Consider the following 14,880-nt stretch of genomic DNA (forward strand, 5'->3'; position numbering starts at 1 on the left):
TAAAATACTTAGCTCCAGACTAGATGAAGGTCAGTGCAAAGACACTGATCCTGTTATCTTTTCTTTATGTCATCACTTAGCCACCTCTCTAGGGAAGTACAGTACATCAAATAATATTACTAAGAAACTTTCATAAGGTCAAATACGCAATCAAATTCTAAATCAATTGCTAAATGAAAAAATTGTTCCCATGACACCAGATAACAACAGAAGAGTTATTTTCACTGTAGTACTCACTTCTGGTCCAGGTTCCCCTACAGGACCATTGGAGCCCGGGGGTCCCACAGGTCCAGGTGGACCTTTATCTCCTGTTGCACCAGTTGGTCCTACTTTTCCTGGTGTTCCCTGAAATAGAAGTATAAATGTCAAACACTTGTGAAGAAATTGAAGAAGCTTAGTTCCCATAAAGCCTAAGTTTTCAAAATGGTGCCTCTGGGCTCCTTCTATAACAATAATTTTGCGTTATCTTACAACACCCATGTAATCATAATGCTTTCTTAGAGGCATGCCCACCTCCTGTGAGACTCCTCTTGACATATCGAAGGGACCCAAAACCAACCATCCGTTGCCACCAGCACAGGTGTACATTTTGGGTTCTAATCATGTGTACCACAGTTGATTCTGGCTGCCCTTCTGGAATTTGAATCACTCTCATCCTTTTTCCCCACTCCGCTTTGTCTGTTCATTTTATTTCTATATTCTGATACTTTGATCTCACTCTTGAGAGATCTTACTTTCACAGCTTTGGCTCACTTCTGATAACAATAAGACATCCCGTAGCTCCTACTTTGTTGGTTTCATATTTCTACCCACATGTCTCTCAGTTCCAAGATCCCATACATCTCTCGGTCTACATTCTATACGAAAACATTATTAATTTTTTTCAAGCACTGCAATCTTTTAGCAATAAAATTTAGTCTCTTCAAAGCTAACTTTGAATCAAAGTTTTATCCATACTCCAGGGAATATAAAATCCTAAAGTACCCTCCAGGGAACAGAGATTACCTTGAGATCCTTCTTCAGCATTCCCTCCACATTCACCTCAAATATTACTTTAGCTCAACTATGTCTTCCCTTTGATGGTTTACTGTGAAATATGGTGTTTTTGTTAAGCATGTTTACTTAAAAAGACACTACCTACTCACCAGGAGATTATTCCCCTCCTCTAGCTCCAGGGGATCTTTTTAATCTTTGAAGAAGGATTTAAAGGTCACCAAAAATCCATATCCTTATTTGCCTGCTTTTCTAGTCTCAGGGTTAAACAAATATATATTTCCAAAGACTTTTGTTTTTAAATTCTTAACTACTTAAGGTAGTTAAGAATTTGACATTTAAGATCAAAAGATTTTTAAGATACTCAAAAATTAATGTCCCTACAATACTGTTTAAATCTATTCATCAAGCAAAAAAATAAAATAAAATAAATTCTCTAAACAATTTGTATTGCACATATGAGGTAAAACATTGACTGAAGCAGTTACTCACCGCTGGGCCTGGTAGGCCGGGCATGCCTCTCTCTCCACGTTGCCCAGGCATGCCAACAATTCCTCTCTGTCCAGTCGTTCCAGCTGGACCAGGGGGGCCATCTGGACCCTAATGTTGAGGACAAACTAAAATCAGAAACTATCCAGGGTAAAACTGTACCCAAGGAATTTACAATAAGTTGGGTGCAGCTTTACGGGTTTTTCAGTATGAAAAAGAAGTTCTCTGTTTCTCAAAATCATACTACATATGAGTAGTTATAAATTGTCATCCACACAGAACCTCTAACATTATTTAAAGGTAAAAACAGCTCATCAGTTGGAAAGAAGCTGAAGATTAATGTGAATACTGACTCAATAAAAGAGGTAACTTCAGAGAAATATTTTTTCTTCTTTATAAAAAGACAAAAAGAAAGTTTAACAATAAAGAAAAAATAGTTATCTAAACACAATATTTAAAGGCATTTGCATATAAAATATAATATACATATATTTTTAAAGTTATTCATACATAATGAACATTTAACTAATAATTTTTTGGTTTAGTTTTTAGATACCATATCTATTACTGCTATTTTTAAAATCTATATATATACACATTTTTCCTAAATCAGAGAATTGTAAATGAAAATCTATAGGGCACAATGCACTTTAACAATTTAGGAATGTGCCCAGCACAATATTTAAGCATTTTTGCGGCACTGATCATTACAGGTTTCTATTTGTAAGTATTTCAGTTGAAGGTGGTCTGGAACAAATACACCAAACTTACAGGTTGCCCGTCTTCTCCTGGGTCCCCTTTGTCTCCTGGGCCACCAGGGGGGCCAGCAGGTCCTCGATCTCCCACACGCCCATGAGAGCCAGGGTCCCCACGAAGACCTGGAGGTCCCTCCTTCCCGGGTTCTCCTAGGGGCCCTGCAGGTCCTGGAGCTCCCTAGTATAACAAAGAAAGAAACACCCAGGAGGGCAAAATGGAAGCCAAGTAACAGTGACTGACGTAACATTGTCTGCCTCAGATGCAGATGTTCAAGCCTCACGGGTTCATTGTGACTGTTAGATAATCAGTTTTTCAATAGGATTTAAACAAAACAAAACAAAACAAACGAAAACACAGCTGTAGATTCATTCCCCAGGGGGAAAACTAAATATCATTTGCAGTCAATTCCCTTTGAATAATTTTTAAAGAGCGGTGCCACTCACTTGAATTTTCAAACTTATTTAAGGCTCCACTCCAATGATGAATATATAATACTTTATTCTGTGATAATTATTTATTCTTATGATTTGATCTAATGAATGACATTTATTAAAGAAAGTTCCATAGTTGCATCTTAACTGAAGAAAATGATTATTAGCACACAATACTATAAGTATTCAGTATTTAAATGGAATAATAATAAAACAATGGGGCTAAAAAGAACTTGCAAATTAGCTCCTCCAAGAAATACTATATTATTAAGGATGATTTGCTTTGCTGAAATGCCAGTATGCATTACTGGAATAAGAGTTGTTAAATAAGAAAATGTACCATTAAGAAATTAAATAAAATAATAAATATAACTCAAATGTATATGTGTGTGTGTAATTATTTCACTATCAGTGACTTGACTCACTAAGTTGACTTACAGCAGGGCCTGGAGGTCCAACTCTGCCAGCAGAACCAGGAAATCCTGTAGCACCCTAGAACCAGAATATCATATAAGCAATTTCTAAGGTAACATAAATTAGTTACATGTATTATCCTGAGATTTTTTTCACAGGAAGACTGAAACCTTTAGATTTCCTTTCATGTTGTAAGCAATAATTTTTTTTCTTCGTATGAATCCCATATTTTGGGGAATTAATCTAGATTAACTGGTAGGAAGGGTACTATTTTCCTTTTTCCCTGCAAGTAGTACTAGAATCGTATTGATATTTTATATAATTGAATTAAAGTGCTTTCACATTATTTATTTACTCTTTTATATAGGTAATATGTTACTTACATTACAGGTGAGGCACCTGGGTCTCCAAGATTACAAATTTGATTGTAACCCAAATCTCCATGAGTTAAGTGCCCTTTGCACTATAGTACATTTGATACAGGTAATAATTTGCTATTTCAGCCTCAGATGGAATTGATCTTTTACATGACCAGGAAGCACTAGAAAACTAGAATTAACTGTGCATACTTCGCAGAGCATCAAAGAAACTTACAGGCGGACCTTGGGTTCCTCGACCACCTTTTAGTCCAGGAACACCATTAGGACCCTAAATAGAAACAAACAAAAGAGCACTGTAGTGAAGCAAAAGAGGCTGAATGTACACTCCAAACATGGGACACTTGACTCAAGTTATGCCTTTTTCTTCTTAACTTACATGAGGGCCAGGAGATCCTGCTAACCCTTGTGGTCCAGGAGAACCAGCATCTCCCTTCTGTCCTGGCTCTCCAGGTTCACCTTTTACTCCAGGCTGTCCATCAGGACCCTATATGAAATCATACAAACAAGCAATTGATTATAAGACTAATAGACAAATTAGAGTAATTATTACTAATGTATCAATTAATCATATATTGTGAAACAGTGCTTTGTAATCAGTATTAAAGCATAGTAAAGGAAAAAAAGTACTCTGATGAGATCTTTCAAGACAGCATAAAAAATAAGCTATCCCACTGCATTTTTATTGTAACAAATAATTATAGAAGCTCAACTAGCACAAACTCAAGTTTTGTGCCAATCTATAAAAAATGTATTGAAAATGAGAATATTGTCTAGAAAGCTATAAACTGTCCAGAATTAATATGACTTCAAAACATATGACAATGATCATTAAACTTATTATAACAAGATAAGCGTTTATTTGTAAATTAGGGATATTTGAAAATTATACCTGGGGTCCGGCAAAACCAACAGCTCCAGTTGGGCCATTTTCACCTCGAGAACCCTAGAAGGAGTCAAAGATTACTGTAGCTTTCACACATTATTCTAAACAGGAACAGTATTTTAAAATATGATTATATAAATTTGATAGTTAGACATGTAAATATAGAAAAATTACACATATTGCTTAAGGAAGGACCTTAAGGATTATATAAAGATATAGGTCATAGAACAAAATTCCCAAGGTCAGAAGTCTCAAAGGAGCCTCCAAATTATTTAGTAAACAAACTGCCTAACTACACTTAACAGATTGCATAGCAGATAATTTTTAAGTTTAATTAGAAAAGCAAAAGCTAAAAACCAGGAAGTTATAAATAACCTAAAACCAGTAAGCATCATTTTATATAAATATCAGAACAAATGATGAATTGTTGTATTGCTCAATCTCACACTAAAGAACACCAAGTACTGTCACTTACAGGATTGCCCCGGGAGCCAGGAGGGCCAACTAAACCTCGAGGACCAGGTTCACCCTAGAAAGCAGATTTTAGATGGTTACTGTCCAAAACAGTGGCTAAATATAATATAATTTTAGGATATTGGTCACTGTGTAGGGGGAGACAGCGGAAAAGAACTCTGAAATGATCTTGCTCAGATACCATATGTTATAAAATGAAAAGATTTATGAAAGAGCCAGCTATTCAGGACTCAGAATTTTGAGTGTACAAACTAACAACTTGTGACTTACCTTTTCTCCAGTAGGACCTGCAGGACCTGGAGGGCCCAAAGGACCTGGAAGACCCTGTCAATTAACAGAACATAGGCATACTGAGGTAAAAAATGCACAGAAATCTTCATGCTTAAGCAAATAAACAAAACAAAAAGGACTATTTTGTTATAATTTGGCTGTTTTTGTAAATCATTATCTATAATAAAAGATATAATCTATATATTTTCAAGATTTTTCTGTCTATTTAATACTATTTCCACCATATTTTCGCCACACAGTGTTTTAATCTCTTTCATGCAACTTAACTAATGCATTCCTAAAACTGTTTTCAGGCATTAGCACTAAATTAATGCTAAGCTACAAAAATGCTTCTCTTTCTTAGCATAATTAGCTTTGCTAATATCTATTCGGACATTTTGACCACAAATTGAAAAGAGGCTTTCCTTCTTTTGCATATATTATATTCTTAAATTATAATAGCAAAATATCACTTTTTTATTTTTTAAAATTGAAATTGTGTTAAGACATTTTAGGTTTTTTCTTTTATTATTATTATTATTAGGCACAGGATCTCCACTCTATGTGGCCCAGATTGGAGTGCAGTAGCTATTCACCGATGTGATCACAGCACATGCATCTTTGAACTCTTGCCCTGGACTCCAGAGATCCTCCCATTTCAGACTCCAGAGTAACTGGGACTACAGGCACAAGCCACTATCCCCACTATCCCTGGCTTAGTTTTTTTCATTCTTTTTTTTTTTTTTTTTTTTTGAGACGGAGTCTCGCTCTGTCGCCCAAACTGGAGTGCAGTGGCGCCATCTCGGCTCATTGCAAGCTCCGCCTTCCGGCTTCCGGCCATTCTCCTGCCTCAGCCTCCGGAGCAGCTGGGACTAGAGGCGCCCGCCACCACGCCCAGCTAATTTTTTGTATTTTTAGTGGAGACGGGGTTTCACCGTAGCCAGGATGGTCTTGATCTCCTGACCTCGTGACCCGCCCGCCTCAGCCTCCCAAAGTGTTGGGATTACAGGCATGAGCCACAGCGCCCAATCAGTTTTCTTCATTCTTTTGATATGCAAAGGAAAAGTGGCTAAAATTTACAGCCCAAAACCCCAGCTGCTTTGAGATTTATGGGCATAGGAGAGCTAACACTTAAAGGATAGTACAGCTAACACATGGGGACACAACCTGAGTCTTCTTGAGGCGTAATCACAATCTTGAAACTGCGGGAATGTTGGAGTCCTCTCTAAAACAAGTTCTCTATTTTATAACTGTGTATTGCCTCTTCATATGCAACCCAAATATTCTTTCATCGTTTAATTTCTGTATGTATAACTGAAGAAACTTAAGGAACAAAAATGACTTTAATTTTATGCTTTTGACAAGAACGTAAGAAATCTGTGTTCTTATAGTCTCTGGATCTAAAATGGAATGATATCATTCCAATAATTTATGTAATATACTTCTTTAAAGGATTTGATGAAATATAAATATCACTTCATTACTTATGTTTATAGATATTTTATACAGAGAAAACATGTTATTCATTTTTTCCCTACTATTAGATGACAGTAAGTGCTCTGCTCTGCTTCTTTCCTAAAACAATGTAGTGTCCTCATTAAAAATAAAGCAGTCATTGCTTACTTCCTGATCCTATCACATTGCAATTTCAAAGTTAGTTCATAGGCACAATAGATATGTATTTTGGATTTTCCTTTAAAACAAACTGCCAATGCATTCTCCCTATAAATAGTACTGGACTACTTATGCATTCCAGGACATTCATGATGTAAAGTATTAAACATATACCAGATTTACTTGACTATTTTTGAAATATTAAATTAAATATTAGATTTAACTAAAAGGGAAGGTATATCTTTTGTGCATAATTTGTTAAAAAAAGTGGTGCATCCTTAATTAAATTTGCATAAAAAGGACTAATTACCCTTAAGATGAAAATTTTCTACTACATTTCACTATATTTCCTTAATCTAAAGCTATTATAACCAATGTATTAACAATGACTCAATGTGTAGAATCAAATAGCAGTTCTCTTTTATTATGTTACAACTGCTATTGCCAGGGCACACATGACAACTAACAGCAAACCATGTCATACTGAAACAGAAACCATTAGTCAAGTATCAGGCACTATTCCAAAAAATGATGGATGTTTAAGCCATTGTGACTAGCCACTCTTACATGAAGGAATCATTTATGTCTGAAAATATTATTGTCCTTTGAGTCTGACTGTCCTTGGAATTGTAAATGCATTCTAATTTCAAAGACCTAATGCTTGTTAAATGCCAATTTCTGACATGACATTAAACAATGCTTTGAGTTCAACCATCCTTCTTGACGTTCTGCTTATTCAAACTCTTTATTAATGGTAACATTAATGATAATTCACTGTGCAGTAAATTTCTCACCCCAACATCCAATATACTGAGAAACATTTATCATAACTTTGGTGACTCCACAAAGCTCTACTTGTCTATGCTGGAACAAGGTATTGGCCCCCTCACTAGATTAGCATTTTAAAAGAAATAAACCTTGTGTATGAAATAAAAAGATGATAGAGAAAGATAAAGAGGGCCCCCACTCCCTTAAGGCACTTATCTCATAGGCACAATAAATATGTTTTTATTTAAGTTTCATTTAATTCAGGGCAAGCAAAATGAATAACCCATGGTTGAATCACAGCAGATCTCACATGCCATTATTCTCCAACTCCTGATTACCAAACATGATTGACTTTATTTTGGAAAGTTCTGGCAAACTTCTATGATACTGTAATGTTGGTTCCTAGCCCAGCTAGAAAAGGAATGTTTTTACTTACTCTCGCACCATCATTTCCAGCTGTGCCTTCAGCACCTTTTTCTCCTATGCCACCCTGGAAAAACACACAAAATACAATTGATTCATTTAATTGTCTCTTTCCCACACTTGTGTGTAAGTTTCATGAGAGTGAAGGCTATTTGTAATTTTCCTAGTTGTATCCAGTTGAACCTTGGATGGTGCCTCACACTGTGCACTTTCTCAGTAAATATTTATTAGAAGAATGAATAAATGAATGACTAGTGACTCAGGATGGTAGAAATAAAAGCCTCCTCAGGAAATCATTTTCAGTAGAAAGTCTGAATAAACGAACTAAAAAAAAAAAAAAGTACTTACTCTGTCACCCTTGGGGCCTGGAGTTCCTGCAATTCCTCTTTCTCCTGGCATACCTTGAAGACCTGGTGGGCCTGTATCTCCAGGGGTCCCAGATGGACCTGGACTGCCCTAAAATGAACCAACATTAAGTGACCATACCAATATATTAAGATTAAACTGATGAAATTGCTTTTTAGTGGGTCAAAAATAGCTGTCAACAATTTCAGGTAGTTCAACTTAGTGCTTATATTTTTCATCTGAGAAAGTTTCTCTGAGTGAGTTGATTTTTTTTTGAAATTAAAAAAATCAGATTTTCTTTTTTGATTGTTGGTTTATATTTTTAACTTTTCTCTTAAGAGGCAATTGAACGCTATTTCAAATAAAAAAGATAGAGTTGCCTTTTTTTCCCTCTGTTGGCAACATAATAGAAGATACTAAGAAAGAAAGACATTACAATTTGAGAAATATTTCATTCTCTCTTTAATAAAAAACTGATATTTGATATTAACCTGGTTTTTAGGCTAATATAGTGTCTAAACTGTAGTAGACCGTATCAATCACTCTAAACCCTGAAAACAATAAGGGGTCTCATGTCACACGATCATGAAAAATTCTACTTCAATTGTTTATACTGAAGTTGGCCACATTATCTTCTACCAGTCACTAAATGGCACACATTTCTGCCTTATGATGCATTGCATTTTCAGATTTCAAAAGTTCTATATTTTCACATATGTAGTAAGCAGAACTGTGAAACCTGACACAAGGAAAATGGAGCATATTATCAGAAAAGCCTCCTAATAAATTACGCAATTTTCTATTTCTTTACTTATTCATAGAAGCCACTAATAAAATGTACATAAACATTAGGAATGTGTTTGTATATGGAAATCTATTACCATGTGCACTAAACCACAATCCCCATCACAGAAGAGAGTCTTCTTTTTAGCTCACACTTTAGTTGCAAGGAAAAAGCCTAGTAAGCGCTCATTAAATATTTGTGGAAGAAGAAAATGATACAATCAAATTATCTTTCTAAAACAAGACAAATGCATTCTTGCACCACCATGTGTTTATTGAGCAGTAATTTTAAAGCATTTTAAAACACTGAGATCACTATGACACTTACTTTTGGGCCATCGGGACCATGTCCTCCAGCCATTCCCTTCTCACCAGGGAGTCCAGTAATTCCAGGTTCTCCTCTTTCCCCGGGATTTCCTCGTTCTCCCTAGCACAAAATTGTGATGTCAAATAATGTCAATACTTGATCTAAAAATAATTTAAAATGTTTCTGAGAAATGGCTTCTACTGGTGAAAAATTTAGAAATGAGACATTACTAAATCTCAATTTTATAATTTAGTGATAAGAAATAAACTTCAAGTAAAGATATACTAGCTTCATAGCACAAAAGATTTCTCACAAAATTGATTTTTATCCAGTCAAAGAATTTACAGTTTAAATAAATCCCAGTTCAAGATTTTTAAAGATACCTTTTAAAACTGAAGCCAGTGGGAAACAAAATTAATCATGAAGATTAAAGTACTTACTCTAGGTCCTAATGGGCCAACTGCTCCAGGATCTCCAGGAACACCCTATAAATACATTTTTTTTTTTTAATGGAACAAGAGCTTTGAGTTTAGGCATTTATCAGAAAACTTTTCAGGTCATACACCTACTTTCTATTAATGTGCCATTAGAAGGCTGCATAAGCCAACAATTTAAAGAAAGAAAAGTACGTATATTTTTATAAATGAGGGAATATGACATGTTTTAGATGAAAACATTTTTCCAAAAAACTTTGTACTATACCTGAATGTTTGACTTTTGGTAATGAGAATATGCAAAATACTATTTCACAACGATAGAGCGTTAGTTTTTTAGAGGCAACAAAATCTAAATGTCTTTTTCTTTTTAACTAATAGAAGATGAAAAAGCTTAAATACAGAAAAGATATACAAAAAGGGCTAAAGAGTTATCTTTTAAATAGGACCAATTCAATTCTACTCAATTTAGTAAATCTTTCTTGAGCCTATAATATGGACAAAAGCACTCTACTAGTATTGTGGGTTCAAACTAGTGCAGTCATGTCTACATTAAAAGTTTCAGTTTGTTCTTACATAAAAGAAAGTTTGTCAGTTTGAAATTTCTTTCTTTGATAAAGATGATAACTTTATCAAATAGGCCTCCAATCTTATTCTCCGAAATGGACTGTCTTCATTGTGGCCTGATCTCCCTAAAAGCCAAATCTGATCATATTACTCCTTCCTTAAAAGCCCTTCTTTTTTTTTTTTTTAATTTTGTTTTTGTTTTGTTTTGTTTTTTGAGACAGAGTCTCACTCTATCACCCATGCTGGAGTACAATGGCTTGATCTCGGCTCACCACACCTTCCACCTCCTGGATTAAAGTGATTCTCCTGCCTCAGCCTGCCAAGTAGCTGGGATTACAGGCATGTGCCACCATGCCCAGGTAATTTTTGTACTTTTAGTAGAGACAGTTGGCCAGGCTGGTCTTGAACTCCTGACGCCAAGTGATTCACATGCTCCAGTCTCCCAAAGTCCTGGGATTACAGGTGTGAGCCACTGTGCCAGGCCTAAAAACCCTTCATTAGCTTCCCATTACACTACTGATGAAGAACAAATTAGAATCAAATTAAAACCCTCCATAATCAGGTCCCTGATTCACCCCTACACAGTCCCCTTTCTATTTTCCCCAAATTACATTACCCACTCTGATTTGTAAGCTTGTCTCATTTCCTGGAGGTTTTTCCTATCTTCCCTCCTTCATCTTTACCATCATTCATCCCTCAGATCTCATACAAGATATTACTTTGTCTGGAAAACCTTTCCTAAACCCCCCAAGTCTTATTCAGGTGCATCTTTTTTGTTTCCATAAACATAGTACCTCCCCTATCATAGCATTTAGAGCATGCTATTATTGTAATTGTCTTATAGTCTCTGAATCCTACTTTACTGTAAGGACAGCAAGGTCCAAATCCATTTTGTTCAGCTGGTTCAGGCCAGTGCTTTGTAGAGCCAAGCACACAGAGTGCTCAGCAAATATTTATTAAATGGTTAAATGAACAAATGAATCACTCAAAGAAAAATAAACAAATCTATGTGCCAGGAAAATGACAGAATAAAATTGTTAGTATTTGTTCATAATTGTTTACAGAAAGTGGTTAAGAACACATCTTGGGAAGCAGATGACCTGGGTTCAAAGCTATTAACCTTGTGACTTTGGGAAAGTTATCTAACATCTGTATGCCCCATTTTCCTCATCTATAAAATGGAGGTAATGATAGTATCTAGTACATAGGGCTGCTTTGAGAACTCAAAGAGATAATGTATGTAAAGGAAAGCACAACAGAGCCTCACGCATAAAAAGTGATAACTGAGCCAGCAATGTATAGTGTTGCCATTATTATTATTTCAACACTTACTTGATCACCTGGCTTTCCACCTTCTCCAGGAGGCCCTGGAGGACCAGGAAGCCCCTAAAACAAAAGTAAGAAAATAAAATTGTGAATCAATCTGTGAAAGTTCAATAGGCTACCAGTGTTAACAGTTTAACTTTTACAATTCATGGAGTCTCCAAGACTATATTTTCAAGGAAAATATATTGTTCAGACATTTTAAGCAAAAAATATTGTTCAGAAGCATTAAAAACAAACTACCAACAAAATAAACAGCTAGTTAATTTATAAAATTGTATTTTCATCTGCACAACACTTAGCAAAAAAAGAGATAATGTAACAGGAGGTTTTCATATTTGTAGAGTTTTTATGGCTCTGTGAACAATATTTCAGACTGCAAGAATATTATTTAAAGTCAGTCCAGAAAGTATTTTTTACAAATTATGATCATCCTACTATTAAATAATGTACGTACTGATATATGTAGATAAATTATGAAAATTTGTTCAATAAAAAATTCTAGTCACTTTGCCAATAAAATTAGATCAGCCTTAAAATGGTTGAATAAACTTTGTTGAGATATCAGAAACATTTTATTCCTGATATCTTTTTATTACTTTTTTGTTATTTTTTATTTGTTTTGTTCATAATTTGCAGGTTTGATTAGTTTTTTTAGAAGTCCATTCCTTTACTCTGGACAAAAATGTTTGATTTATCCAAATGTCTATCCTATCTACTAAAAGAGGGATGATTTTTTGAAAATTGTAGAATTTCAAATCTTCTGACCATATATTTTTTTCTTTTTTTAAAATAGCATTTTAGTTAATGGAAGATGAAATGGAAAACCGAATTAGTGCATACCTGAAAACCTGTGGGTCCCGGAGGTCCTTGTTCTCCTCTTTCACCAGCTAGACCCTAAGTTGTGAAGGAGAAAAAAAAAATGTGAATATAGCCAGATCTTTGTCTGCTTCCTCTCTATGTGAACTACTAGTAGTACTGATATTTCTTTGTATTTCTTCCAATCACATGTTCTTCTCTTTAGCCAGGTAATAAACTAGTATTAACAGTAAGCAAATGGTATTGTTTGAAGTCTCTGGAGGTGAGAAAATATCTTCTAAAGCCAGTGAAGTGACTGATAACATGTATTTATTTTTTGATCCAAACTTAAATGTCTGGAGCCAATTGTAAACTTATGGGAAAATTGGATTGAATATAGGAAAAACCATTACTTTTGTATATCTAATCTAAAAACAAAATATTTTTATTATAGTTATTTCTGAATGTCTTAAGAATTATTTATCAAGACTTCAAAACCAGAATGACTAAAGAAAGCAAAGCTAACATTTTAGAAAGATATTTAAACTGCCCCACCCCAAAACAAATAAATATGCCAAAATACTTCTGATAAACACTTCATTTTAAAATCCCAAAATGAAAATAGACCTCAAAGAATATTATTCCTTTTACCTCCTAAAAAACACCTTATTTTTAAATTTTTTTAATTTTTTTTATTTTTTGAGACGGAGTCTTGCTCTGCCGCCCAGGCTGGAGTGCAGTGGTGTGATCTCAGTTCACTGCAACCTCCGCCTCCCGAGTTCAAGTGATTCTCCCACCTCAGCCTCCTGAGTAGCTAGGATTACAGGCACACGCCACCATGCCTGGCTAATTTTTGTATTTTTAGTAGAGACGGGGTTTCACCATGTTGGCCAGGCTGGTCTTGAACTCCTGGCCTCAGGTAATCCACCCACCTTGGCCTCCCAAAGTGCTGGGATTACAGGCATCAGCCACCATGCCCAGCCTTAAATAAATTTTTATGAGATGCATTATTGAGAGAAGGTAGATAATTAAGTATTTAAATATTTTAAATAAAATATTTTATAAATATTTGTTACACACTATTTTCCTCAGTTGATATACTCTTTGACTGTGACATATAAAAACCTTTGCAGTCAGACTTTTAAAGAAGTTTAAAGCAAGAAGATTAATCATGGCCAGGTGCAGTGGCTCACGCCTGTAATCCCAACATTTTGGGAGGCCAAGGCCGGTGGATCACGAGGTCAAGAAATCAAGACCATCCTGGATAACACAGTGAAACCCCATCTCTACTAAAAATACAAAAAATTAGCCGTGCGTGGTGGCAGGCACCTGTAGTCCCAGCTACTAGGGAGGCTGAGGCAGGAGAATGACTTGAACCCGGGAGGCGGAGCTTGCAGTGAGTCGAGATCGCGCCACTGCACTGCAGCCTGGGGACAGAGCCAGTCTCCGTCTCAAAAAAAAAAAACAAAGAAAAGAAAAAAGATTAATCATTATATTTAAAAAGGCAGAAGACACTATATTACAGAAATCAAAAGAGAAGGTATAACAGAAATTCTTCATTCCCATACATTCTTACTCACTTTCCCTGAAACTTATGCATAAGTCTTGAATAAACATCATTGAAAAATGCAATGTGTTTATATTCTCACACACACACACACACACACACACACACAAAATCACATACCGGCGGGCCCACGGGACCAGAAGGACCAACTTCACCATCTTTTCCAGGAGCTCCCTAGTATCACACACAGATATTTGTGAGGTGAGTCCATGAGATTTTAAATAGTCCTTATATTATTTTTCTTTAGCAGAAAATGTATATTTACCCTCTGCCCAGGAACTCCAGCATTTCCTGCTTCTCCAGGTTTCCCAGGGTCACCCTGAAGAATAAATGAAACTTTTGTAAAATTCCATCAATTTGTCAAAAACATACCTCCTCCAAATGAGGATCATGATGAGGTGGCAAACATATTATACACTGTACTCACACTGCTACCTTTGGGGCCTGGAAGACCCATGCTCCCAGGCTGCCCTCTGATTCCTATGGATCCTGGAGGACCTGGACGGCCATCTTCCCCTGGAGCACCCTATGGAATTGACAGGAGTCATGTAAGTTTCATGTAAGTTTTTCTAAATATCCCATCATCCAAAGTGTCACTTGCATTTGCTTACTATGATGTTACATAAATTTTAAATTATCTTGAATTTTCATGTTAAAGGATCAGGACGGTTGAATGGGTTTCTTAAAAAAACACTGAAGTATTTTAAGTAACTAGAAGAGATATTTTATTCTTATTCTAGACATAGGCTTCCTCATCATGTCTCCTGACAATCATATTAATAGGGGAAATCTTTCTTCTTTCATTTACTCTGGTTTGTGGTAATGAGAATTCAGGACTTGTATTTTGCATTGCAGGATAAG

At 35.5% G+C, this 14,880-nt stretch overlaps 1 protein-coding gene across 2 annotated transcripts in view; it reads right to left on the reverse strand.

Moving 5' to 3' along the window:
- COL5A2 (collagen type V alpha 2 chain) overlaps positions 1 to 14,880 on the reverse strand; it is a 72,902-nt gene that overhangs the window by 16,907 nt on the left and 41,115 nt on the right. The window contains exons 25-42 of one of the 2 annotated variants that reach the window (XM_015110521.3): positions 14,447 to 14,545; positions 14,285 to 14,338; positions 14,140 to 14,193; positions 12,498 to 12,551; positions 11,664 to 11,717; positions 9,771 to 9,815; positions 9,352 to 9,450; positions 8,244 to 8,351; positions 7,909 to 7,962; positions 5,091 to 5,144; positions 4,822 to 4,875; positions 4,353 to 4,406; positions 3,840 to 3,947; positions 3,678 to 3,731; positions 3,108 to 3,161; positions 2,254 to 2,415; positions 1,486 to 1,593; positions 238 to 345 (exon numbers count right to left, since the gene is read on the reverse strand). In XM_015110521.3, coding sequence (XP_014966007.2) covers positions 238 to 345; positions 1,486 to 1,593; positions 2,254 to 2,415; positions 3,108 to 3,161; positions 3,678 to 3,731; positions 3,840 to 3,947; positions 4,353 to 4,406; positions 4,822 to 4,875; positions 5,091 to 5,144; positions 7,909 to 7,962; positions 8,244 to 8,351; positions 9,352 to 9,450; positions 9,771 to 9,815; positions 11,664 to 11,717; positions 12,498 to 12,551; positions 14,140 to 14,193; positions 14,285 to 14,338; positions 14,447 to 14,545 — 1,377 coding nt within the window. The remainder of the gene's footprint in view (positions 1 to 237; positions 346 to 1,485; positions 1,594 to 2,253; positions 2,416 to 3,107; positions 3,162 to 3,677; positions 3,732 to 3,839; positions 3,948 to 4,352; positions 4,407 to 4,821; positions 4,876 to 5,090; positions 5,145 to 7,908; positions 7,963 to 8,243; positions 8,352 to 9,351; positions 9,451 to 9,770; positions 9,816 to 11,663; positions 11,718 to 12,497; positions 12,552 to 14,139; positions 14,194 to 14,284; positions 14,339 to 14,446; positions 14,546 to 14,880) is intronic. The other variant, XM_077957304.1, reaches the window with a different exon arrangement.

The sequence above is a fragment of the Macaca mulatta genome, chromosome 12, assembly GCF_049350105.2.
Source record: "Macaca mulatta isolate MMU2019108-1 chromosome 12, T2T-MMU8v2.0, whole genome shotgun sequence".
NCBI lineage: Eukaryota > Metazoa > Chordata > Mammalia > Primates > Cercopithecidae > Macaca > Macaca mulatta.